The sequence below is a fragment of the Gekko japonicus genome, unplaced genomic scaffold, assembly GCF_001447785.1.
Source record: "Gekko japonicus isolate JY-2015 unplaced genomic scaffold, Gekko_japonicus_V1.1 scaffold542, whole genome shotgun sequence".
Classification (NCBI taxonomy): Eukaryota; Metazoa; Chordata; class Lepidosauria; order Squamata; family Gekkonidae; genus Gekko; species Gekko japonicus.
The window spans coordinates 144,941-156,724 of record NW_015163104.1 but is presented as its reverse complement, the minus strand read 5'-3'; the positions used below and the strand labels follow the sequence as shown (position 1 = coordinate 156,724).

Here is an 11,784-nt window from a genome sequence, read left to right as displayed (position 1 = left end):
CGGTCTGGGGCAAGGGGTTCTTTGTATGCTTGGTGCTTGGGGGGGGGGGGCAACAGTGGGAGGGCTTCTAGTATCCTGGCCCCACTGCTGGACCTCCTGATGGGGCACCTGGTATTTCTGGTCACTGTGTGACACAGAGTGTTGGACTGGATGGGCCTTTGGCCTGATCCAACATTGGCTTCTCTTATGTTCTTATGTCCTCTTGCAGCAGCAGAAGCAGAAGCTCTGGTTCCCCTGCGACCTCTAGTCTTCCTCTAGTCCTTTCGACTGGAGAGACATGATTCCGGGCTGCTTTTCTGTGTAAGCCGTGGGGGGGGGTGGAATCCTCCGACTCTCTTTTGCATTTTGCAATTTTATTTTATTTTTTGCAATTTTTATTTCATTTTATTTTGCATTTTTAAAAGCCTATTTATTTTTTGGCTGGGGGGGGGAGGCACCAGGGAAGGCAATCAAGTGTGCCCTGCTGTGAGAAGGCAATACAAGACAACATTGAACTAATCCAGAAAAGCATTTTGGGTTTTTTTTTTAAATTATTCTTCATATGTTTTACTCAGCTTGGCTGTAGGCAGAACTTGTTTATTCAGCTCTTTTTTCCCTGCAAAAAAAATATATATCCAAAGTGGGTCTCTCCCCAAAGATTTCAAAATATAAACAAGCATGAGGGGAAAAAAACATTAAAATAAATCAGAATTCAAGTAACAGAAAAACAAAAGAGAAAACAGCCAAAACACGCAACACAACTGGTGACATACATAGCAGGATGACATCAGAAGGGGAAAAACAGAGCACCTGTGAGAGTCTCTGCTCTTTGATCAGGTCTGCCAATATTCTTGAAATGGAAGAAACACACGATCCAGAATCAGACATCAGTAATGTTTGTCTGCCCTTTGGGATGCTCAGGTGCTATATAAATTGGCAACTGGAGATTTTCTGCAGAAAACAGAACTTCCGACAGTCTACACTTTGTTAATGTCCTACATGGATTCTCTAATAGCTAACCAGTGTACCCCTGTGACTTCTCCCCATACTTAGCTCATCTTAAAGTTTCCTGCTCTGTATGAGCCCACCAACGTTCAATCAAATATAGCTCTCATTGTCAAGAGTATCGTTAATCTCTCTTTCTCTGTGAATTCTATAACGGCACAACAACGCGCATCTCATCCAAAGAAGTTTCTCTCACATTTGGACTCTTTATAGAAGTCTCTCTGGAGCACCTGAACTCTTTATAGAAGTCTCTCTGGAGCACCCGCTCGAGGCAGCGTCGTTTATTTAGCTTATTTGAACCGTTTTCCGTGTATGGGTTCTCTGGTGAGTCACCAAGTGTTCTCTCCGCATGAAACCTTTCCCGCACTCCAGACACTGGAACGGTCTCTCCCCAGTATGGATCCTCTCGTGCCTTGTCAATTCCCCTTTTGTTGTGAAGGATCTCTCGCACGAAGGGCACTGGTAGGGCTTCTCTCCTGTATGGATTCTCTGATGCGTTGTAAGTGCTGCGTTAGAAATGAAAAGCTTCCCGCACATGAGGCATTCGTGTGCTCTCTCTCCTGTATGGAGCTTCTGATGTTTCCCCAAGGTCGTTCTGTGTCTGAACCATTTCCCACAGTAAGAACACTCATACGGTCTGCCTTCTGTATGAAGGCCTCGATGATTCTCTAATGATATCCTGCAACCGAAGCGCCTCCCGCAATCAGGGCATTGATACGGCCTGTCTCCCAGGTGGTTACCCTGATGTCCAATTACGCCATCTATTTTCTTGTACTCGGAGATTTCATATCTCTTCTCAGTTATGTGGATTCTCTGATGTTTATCAAGGCACCCTGTCTGTTGGGTGCTTTCTCCCAACGTGGGGAATTCAAAGGGCTTCTCACCCGGACGTATGAGGACAACTCCTGGCTTGTAGCGATACTTTCTCCCATACTTGGAGAACAAGGGCTTCTTCCGCCCTCTGTGGATGGGACTAATTCTGTTGATACTTTCTGAGTGCTGGTTGCATTCATTCTCTCGCCCTCTTGGCTTCTTCTCCTCTTGCCAACTGGATTCCCGTCTCTGCTTATGAATTTCGTATCTTCCCAGAATATTCCAGTGAGTTACTTCCAGTGTTGTCTCTTGCGTTTCCTCTGGGCCTACCTCTTCCATTTGCAAGTCCTCCTTTTTAATTGGACTTTTAATCTGACTTGTCTTCTTATCACCTGCAGAGACAGAGAGGGATATTGTTTGTCTTTTGGAGACCCTCCCCCCCTTTTTTGTTTTCAAGATTCCTGTAACCTTCGTATTCGTCTTCCCTCCTGCTATACCTGGCTAAAAACATCTTGTGCCTCATGTCTTGATTACCATATGAACCTTACATCAAGGGCTCCATCTATGGGTGTGTGGTGGTGCTGTCCCATGAGGGGAGAGGGGCTTGTGTGGCTTTCCCATTGCTGCTGCAGCAGCTGCCGATACAGCACAGCACAAATGGAGTTTCCATGTGATACGTTTTCCCACATTTTCCTTGCCTAACCCCCCCGGCCGTTGCTCCTACCACCAAAGGGCTTTGTTTGTTTGCTTTAAATAATTACGCCTGATAATAATGTTATACACTATGTCATTACAAGTTGGGGACCCACAAGCACTTGCGGGGGGCATCTCATTTCCCCTCTACCACTATTTCCTCTCCCTTCCCTAAAAGCCCCCACAGCCTCTCTCCTTTTCCTGCTTCCTTCTCTTCTTCCCACCCACCAGCCAACCTTCCTTTATCTGACCCCCTGTCTTCATCTTTCCCTCTACTTCTGGTAGAATTGCAAGGTGCCAGTTGTGTTGTCAATCAGGCCAGGCCCAGCTACACAGTGGGGGACCTGCAAGAACTTGTATGGAGGGCACTTCACTTTCTCTTGTATTGCCCTCCTCAGACTTTCGCCTTTCCCTCCTCCTGGCAACACCCATATTTCTCTCCCTTTCCCTCCTCCCGGCAACGCCCATACCCACACCTTTCCCTGCTTCCTCCTCTCCTTTCCACCCACCTACCTTTTATCTGTCTCCCCCCATCTTCAGCTATATTATTTATTTGCCTCATTTATAACTGGCCTGTCTCCCCAATGGGGACCCAAAGCAGCTGACATCGTACTTCTCTCTTCCCTTTTATCCTCACAGCAACCCTGTGAAGTAGGTTAGGCTGAGAGCGCGTGACCAGTCCAAGTGAGCAGCATAGCAGAGTGAGAATTCAACCTGGGTCTCCCCAGATCTGAGTCTGAAACTCTAACCATTAGACCACACTGGCTTCCATGGGGTGCCTGCTGTTGAGCAGTAGCAACCAGCTAGGCCTGGCTAAGTTATGCACATTACGTGTCTGAAATCAAACTGTGAAACGTATCAAATGCCAAGAAATGACCAAGAAACTAAATCTGAAGCCTCCGTAGTGCCTAAGTCCCAGGTCAAAAAAGTAGTCCTACTTTCCCCAGTTGGTCCTCAACTGAATCAAACATTTCTGGGAGGGAAAAGATACAAGGCTTGCATGCCCTCTGGGGCTCTTCTGGGGGATTCTCTCCCTGAACTTCAAGAACAGCCAAATCAGCATCTCCAGGTCCTTACCCAAATCTTGGCCTGGGCGTCTCTCTATTTCCTCCGGGACCTGGACAAACATCACTTCCTTTTTTCCTGGGAGGGAGGAAAGGTCAGGTCTGGGAACTAAAAGCCTCTCTTGAGAGGAGGGAGGGAGAGGGGGAGAGAGAGACATAAAAAGACAGACAGAGAGAGAGAGCACAGAGAATTATTTCCACTGCCTTGGGACAGAAAGATAGTCACAAATATTTAACTTTGTTAGTTGATTTCTAACTGAAGAACACTGAAGGAAAAAATCAAATGGAGCTGATTCATATCATGTCCAAAAGAAGGAGGAGGGTTGGTTTTTATACCCCGCCCTTCACTACCTGAAGGAGTCTCAGAGCAGCTTACAATTTCCTTCCCTTCCTCTTGAGAGACCCCTGAGAGAACAAGCTCAAAAGAATGACAACAGGTAATAAATGTTAGAACAGAATATGTCCAGTTCTGACATATTTATTACCTATGTTGCCCCCCCCAGTTGAACCCAAACAGATGATAACCAGAAACTGAGCTTGTCATTCCTTTGATCTGTTAATAAACATCTTCACTATTTTGCATGCTAATTTAACAAGCCACCCCTATATATACAACTATGAATTGTAATTCCATGTCATTGTCTGACAAAGTGTGCATGCACACAAAAGCTCACACCTTGAATAAAACTTTGTCGGTCTTAAAGGTGTCCCTGGACTCTTACCTTTATTCTATTGCTTCAGACCAACATGGCTGCCCACCTTGCGCTATCTTTAAGGAAGTAAATAGTGTTTGAAGAACAAGCTTTTCACATGGTGTATGCATGCCCCTCAAATATATGTTTGCAAAACTTCTTTTATGGTTAGCCCCATTCCAAGGGCCTTTGTGACATCACTAGCCAATACCCAACCATATTTCCACCCTCAGCTCAGACCTATTTGCATGCCTAGCAACAGGGGTTGTTTCGTAGAAAAAGAGCTAGGGGAACTCATTAGCACAACTCATTAGCATATGCCACACCCCCTGACATCAGGGGCCCAGCGGTGGACCTGCAAGGCCGGCGGGAGTGCGAGGAAGCCCCGCCATGGCCCTCCCTGGCCCCAGGCAGGCAGGGGTGGGGAGAGGCGGGGAGGAAGCAACTTACCCTCCCTCTTCTCCTGCCTCCTCCTGGCTGAATGAGGGCCGGAAGCGGGGTGGCCGGAAGCAGGGGGCGAGGCTTCGTCGTGTGCCCCGCCCCCCGCACCTCACCCGGGGGAACTGCGATCCCCCGCGATCCCCCCCCCCGAATCGACCTCTGCCTAGCAACCATCTTATCAAGGATTACAGAAAGGAGCAAAATAGGGTTTCCGGGCAAGGCATCTCAGCCCCTGAAAGGCTTCTGGGGCAGGGGTTGTGCACCGTGATGTCGTGCATCACTGGGACACGCTAGCAGTTCCCCAAAACACTTTGTGGAGAACTGCTAGAGTGTCCTGGCGGCATATGACATGACTTCTGGTTACAAAGATCCCCCCCAATTTCTGCCACAGCTGCACTGGGAAACAGCAGGGGGACTCGGGGCAGAACAGTTCTGGAAATAAGAGCAAGGCCAGGGACAACGGAGGGACGCTGAGACCATGGGAAACAAAGGTGAAACAAGAGGTGGCACTCAAGAAGGCATTCAGCTAAAACTCAAGTCACAGTTCTACCCCTTCCCACCATTTCACTCAGGGGAAACAGCACAAAGCTCACGCACATCTTATTGTGTATCATATACATTTAATATCTGAAAGACAGCATCTGAGAGTAAATGGGTGGTGACCTGAGACAGGGCCTTCTCTGTCATGGCACCAAAACTTTGGAACTCCAGGGAGATTCGTTTGTCTTCTTCTATTGGTATCTTTCGCCAGCGTGTGAAGCCTTTTTTAAATTTGGCACCCCCCCAATAACGGGGCATGTTTCATTACTGTTTGCTATGTGTTTTTATTGAGTTATTTAATCATTTTAAATTTTATTTTTAATTGTTCAAATGCTTTAATTTTTTATGTGCGCCACCTTGGGGACCCTGAACGGGTGGGGAAAAGTGGCAGAAAAGTGTTTTCAATAAATCAATTAAAAATGTATATAATCTGTGGTTTTAAAAATAGGGCAGAAAGGCAGGGCAAGAAATTTGTGTAAAATACATTAAAAAAGGCAATTACATCGGGTGATCTTTTTGTGCTAGCCCCAAGTGGAAGAGTTGCTTACCTGAAGACTCTACATTCCCACCATCTCCCAGCAGGACTTGCCAGAACATGGTCTTTTGGCCAGGTTGAATCAGAGCCTGCTCAGCCCTGGTCAATGATGTATCTGTTTTCTTGAGGTCCATCATTCCCTAGAAAGGCAAAAACACCCCCAACCCCAAGTCAGATTCGACTGCACGAGAAACAGTGCGGACGCACTGTGGAGCCATTACCAATCCGCTCATAATAAGAACATAAGATCAGGCCAATGGTCTATCTAGTCCAATACTCTGTGTCACACGGTGGCCAAAACCCAGGGGCCATCAGGAGCTCCGCCAGCGGGGGCAGAACTCCAGAAACTCTCCCACTGTTGCCCACCAAGCACTCTGCCCGAGACAGAGTGCTCCATCTATAGCTTGTGACTAATAGCCCCTATTGGACCTCCGCTCCATATGTTTATTCAGTCCCCTCATACTTAGGGTAGGGTCAAGGATTTTCTAGGGACAGGTTAAAAAAAAGCAGGGCTACCTTGATAACCAGGGATGATTGGAGCAGAGGCTTTTTGTCCTTTTCAAATAGACTTACATGCTGTGGAACACGCCCCCCCCCCCAAGAATCACATACCTCAGTCTGCCTGGCATCCGCCATTTCCTGATTTTCAAAAGGAAGCCATGAACTGGAATAATTTTGCCATTTGGTTTCCCTGCCTGGGAGGAATGGAAGGGAGATATTAGGAGGCAAAATGCAACCTGCCCCTTCATCCCTGGGTGCCCAATGCAAAGGAAAAGAGCTTTCCTGCACCCTTTAACAGTTACATAATAAGCCAGAGGGAATTTGGACATAGATAGATGTGACGGACAGTAAATGGTTAAGGCTTTAACCAGATCTGAGAACCTTGAGTGACAGGGGATTCAAATGGAATTCTTCAGCTGAGAGTGTCAGTTGGGAGTTGACAGTTAACAGTGAGAGAATAAAGGAGACTGTGAGAAGATCAAGTAGGATCCTGAGTTGAGAAAGTGGGATGTGAAGCCCATCCCTAACAAGTCTGAGGGAAATAGATTCTATAAGACAGGGGTGATTCCCTAGCCTAGCCAGTGGATAAGGGAAGAAAACTGGAACTTGTGTGAACGTTCCTGCCTTCACCAACTTTAGTGTCTGTGAGACCAAGAAGCTAATGCTTGTTTACGTAAGAAAAAAAGAACTGCCAAGAAATCTCTCTCCTCAGGTTTTAAAGACCTGTCTGAATTTGTGATAAATTATCTGGTGTTTAGTTTTATACAAAGTTACCTCATTCCTGTTTACCTCATAAGTTCTAAACCTGATTCCTACCTGACAGTTTCCCCTCAAAGTAAAATAAAAGATTGTTAGTTTTGATTTACCATCAGCCTCTCATTTGCCATTATAAAACAAAGACAAAAGAAGGATTTTAGTCTCTCCCCTCAGTTCACTAGGCTGGGTCTGCATTTACCAATATACATTCAAAGGACTGGGTAGGACAGCCAGAGAAAACCAAAGAAAGAAAAGGGGCTGCTCAGCTAAGAGCAATATAAAGGGAAATTCTGTGAGGGAGGGTGAGATTGTCATAACAGGTTATATTGGATATAAATGCAATATACATATTATTGGATTAAAATCCTTTTTAACTGCTGAGGGTTTGAGCCTTCATAATGCCTTCTCAGGTTGACCGACGGCATATTTAAATGGGCTTCTCTTTAAAATACATAGTATTAGAAACAGATCTCGGTTTGGGGGACTCCTGTTCTAGTTTAAGACCACAGCCTTTCGCATCAGAAGGAAGCTTATTTTAGCAGCTGGTGGGAAAATTCTCTATTCTAGCCCCCCCTTTTCACTGGACTTTCCAGATGGAAAGGGTAGACTCCTACATGGCAAATTCCATCTGTTCAAACTTCCTCTTCTGTGTAATGGCTGAGGGCCCAGGAGTCTTGGCCTCACAGACAGCTAAGATGTGGGATTCTGGATAGTTCCGTGAATCCTTACTGGGTAACTTCATCTCCCCCTGGACACTCTGCCTGGCTTTCTTGTGGATCTCCCTCTGTGCTCCCGATGGCTCCTCTTCTGCTTTTCGGGACTGCGGCCAGCCCTCCTGCAAGAGCCCCTGAAACAGGAAGTACCATCTCAGAAACGGTTGTGAGAGACATTCTGCTCCCCCCACTTTCGCTGTTAATTTAAGAACCTGTTTTTGCAAGCAACAAAACTCACTAGTCCTCAGGAGGCCTTTCTAACGCCAAGCAAACTTCGTCATGGGGCCCCTTTAGAAACCGATCCATTGGCTGCCAGTCTGTTTCTGAGCTCAATACAAGGTGCTGGTTATGACCTTTAAAGCCCTTCATGACTTGAGACCCACATGTTTGAGGGATAGTCTACTTCCATATGTCCCTATGAGCAATATGTGGTCACGAGGCAGCCATCTGTTGGCTATCTCACCACTTAGGGTGTCCATGTCTGGCACTGACCAGAGCCTGGGCCTTTTCCATCAAAGCTCCGGCTCTGTGGAACGGGCTCCCCAACGAGGTGAGGTGGAGACCTTCAGGAGGCGCTGCAAGGCCGGCCTGCCTGACAGGGCATTTGAAGGCATCTCTTTGGGGGGAGGGAGAGATTTGGGTTGGCTATTTTGTTTCTGGTTTCAACAGAAAATGTTTTCAACTCTTAGTGTAAGCTGCCTTGAGCCACGAGGAAAGGCAGGGTATAAATGTTTTAATCAATCCATCAATGTGAGGACCAAGAAGGAGACCCAACTCATTTTTCTGTCACTGCTGGGCCTTTGAAACATGAACACAGGAAGCTGTCTTCTACTGAGTCAGACCCTCGGTCCATCAAAGCCAGTATTATCTACTCACTGGCTGTGGCTCTCCAGGGTCTCAGGCTGAGGTCTTTCACCTCACCTCCTACCTGATCCTTTTAACTGGAGATGCCGGGGATTGAACCTGGGACCTTCTGCATGCCAAGCCGAGGCTCTGCAAGTGAGCCACAGCAAAACTCCGTCAGCTGTGGGGCCCCCCTCCATCACTAAAATAATACTACAAAAATAATACGTTGTAGTCCTCAGTCAGTCTTTGACATGCTGGGAGAAGCTTCACTCAGGAATTTTTGACTGCCGTGAGAGATCAGGCACCCCTACCTCACAGTGCCATGGTGAGGCTAAGGAGGTCACACCCTCCCAAAATAAACAGAAATCTCATGACACCTTGAAAACAGGATAGGTAGCCATGTTTAGTCTGTATGTAGCAGGAGAAAAGAGCAAGAGTCCACATGAAGAAGTGAGCCGTGACTCACGGAAGCTCCTCCCCTGCCACAAATTTTGTTAGTCTTTAAGGTGCTCCTGGATTTATGTTCTAAGTAATAATGCTTCAGAGCCTCTCCAAAATCTTTTCAGAAGTTCTACTGGAATTTATGTGGCATTATGTGTAGTCATCAGTTACGCAGCAGAAACATTCCCTGTTTTATTTATTTCTAAAAAACATTTATTAGCCACCTTTCTCCTTTGCGGGACACAAGGCAGCTTACGATATAAATGAAACCATTATAGGGAACTCAATACAACAGTGTAACTAGAACAGCACTTATAAAAACACATAAACCATCAGAATTTAAATTAGTTTACTGGCTACAGAATTAGTGTGAACAAACAACTAATCCCTATGAATAAACATTCATCATTCGTGGAGTAGGGGGGAACATTCCGTTTTTGTGTATTCTCCATTATTGGTCAGTCCTACAATCCTTGTTTGTGGATCCACTCATGGTCTCTGAAGAAGTGAGCTCTACGCTACGAAATCTGATGCCGGGATAAAAAATTGGTCCATCTATCTTAGAACATAAATTTTCGTCATGGTTCTAAACAGCAGTGTCTAACAAAACATTTAATACTACTATTATGATAATAAGACAGCAAAGGTGGAAATTCTGTAGTGCTGTTATGGAAAGGCTGAACTTTCTCCAACTGGAGGCTCACCAAAGTGTGAGCCTGAGCATCTTTTAATAGACGCCGTTATTTTGAATGAGTTTCATGGACATGGTTAGGCTAGTTAGGGTGGAATCAGCCATTCCTTAATCTTATTAGCTCAATCCCATTTTAACTGAAAAACCACAGATGATACCCACAACCCCGCCCTCATTAAAGACTCAGGGATTAAATGCTCACCTGCCATTTCTCTGCCTTGGGTGCTTTCTGGCTCAGTAGGAAAATATCCACCAGGGCCGTGGCTTGGGTGCAGTTCTCGGGGCCGCCGGCCCTGATCCAGCTCTGCAGCTCCGGCGGCAGGATGGCCAGGAACTGCTCCAGGATCAGCAGCTCCAGGATCTGCTCCTTCGACCGCCTCTCCGGCCTCAGCCACCGGCGGCAAAGCTCCTGCAGCCGGCTGTAAATCCGGCGCGGGTCCTCCACCTCCCGGGAGCGGAACTGCCGGAAGTGCTGGCGCAGGGTTTCCATGTGGTTGCCTTCCCTGCGCAAGATGGCTGCCTTCACTTTCCCATAATCCTCCCTGTCTCTGGCCTCCAGGCTGCTAAAGGCTTTCTGGGCTTCTCCGCTCAGCGCAGGCAGGAGCCGGGCCGCCCACTCTCTCCTGGGCCACTGGCAGGCTTCGGCCACTTGCTCAAAGGAGGCCAGGAAGGCCTTGGCGTCCTCCCAGGGCCCGGGATCCTTCCCCAACTCCACATTAGGGGAATCCGTCCCCCCCAGGAAGTCTCGGCATTGGGCTTCCCAGCGAGGTGCCACTCTTCGCTCTTGCCACATTCTCCGTTTGGGCTGCTCTGCCATATCTTCGGGCCGAACTAGCTGGATGGCTTCTCTTCGTTCCAGCTTTGGGTCTGCAGAGTTTTGTTCCATCCTCATTTTCGCGGCTGGCTCCACACCTGCAAATCTAGGACAGGGATCCCAATGGCAAATAGATTCTAGGCAGAAAGTCCTTACAGTCACAGCTTAACCCGAAGGAGGAAAAGGCTCAACCCCTCCATCCTGGGCTCAAGTTGTCTCACTGCAAGAGGATGACCCCTGGTGAGGAGACTGACCAGGGGACAAAAGAATTGAAATTCCTGCACCCTCCAGTAAACCCATACCATTCCCCTGGAGGCATTTCTGACCTGAAAGAGGAGCAGGCCGGTACCCAGGATTCTGTGGCTTCTGGGGCAAGGATTTTTCTGGTGGGGCTGCCATAAAAGAGTGCTTTCGAGATTTTTTCTTTTAAAATCTTCCTAAGAATCTTGTGGGGCTGGCCCTTTACGGAAGGGGGCTGAGCCCCCAATAGCCCCACTGTAGCTACGGGCCAGAAGGAGAGGCTGTTTTGGAGCTAGAGAGACTCACAATGCTTAAAAACAAAAGGGGGAGGGAAGAGGATACCGTTTGGAAGGACCACCTCAAAACACCAGTCCCTTTTGAAAACGTAGGAAGGACAGATGGGGGGAAAAGCGCTCATGGGAAGAAAGGACGCACAATTTGGAAGAAACCTCGTATGGCTGAGCCCTGTGCCTAAGGTTGCCAACAGCCAGGCAGGGTCTGGAGAGGAGGAGGAGATTGGATTTATACCCTACCCTTCACTACCCAAAGTGTGTCTCAGAGCGGCTTACAAACTCCTTTCCCTTCCCCTCTCCACAACAGACACCCTGTGAAGTAGGTGGGGCTGAGAGAGCTCTGACAGAAACTACTCCTTTTCAAGGACAGCTCTTATCAGAACTACGACTTGCCCAAGGTCATCCAGCAGGTGCAAGTGGAGGAGTGGGGAATCAAACCCGGTTCTCCCAGATTAGAGTCCGCGCACTTAACCACTACACCAAACTGGCCCTGAATCACAGCTGGTCTCCAGATTACAGAGATCATTCCCCTGGTGAAAATGGTTGCTTTGGAGGGTGGACTCTATGGCATTACACCCCACTGGGACCCCTCCCCGGGTTCCCTGCGTGATTCTGGCTGGTATGTTACAGTGTTGCATCTCCTCTTAGTATCAGCAAACTATGGGCGGCCATTTTGTTCACGGCCCATCTCCTAGCGACGTCTCCATCCTCAAGGCCGGAACAGACC

General features: G+C 47.6%; 1 protein-coding gene across 1 annotated transcript; it reads right to left on the bottom strand.

Annotated features, from left to right (window-relative positions):
- Positions 1 to 1,264: 1,264 nt before the first annotated feature.
- Positions 1,265 to 10,602, bottom strand: LOC107106584 (zinc finger protein 773-like). The gene is made up of 5 exons (XM_015406764.1): positions 10,061 to 10,602; positions 8,225 to 8,348; positions 7,749 to 7,866; positions 3,568 to 3,633; positions 1,265 to 2,189 (listed from the first exon to the last, which is right to left on the bottom strand). Exons 1-5 carry the CDS (start codon positions 10,600 to 10,602, stop codon positions 1,270 to 1,272), a joined length of 1,770 nt encoding a protein of 589 aa, XP_015262250.1. The 3' UTR covers positions 1,265 to 1,269.
- Positions 10,603 to 11,784: the final 1,182 nt, after the last annotated feature.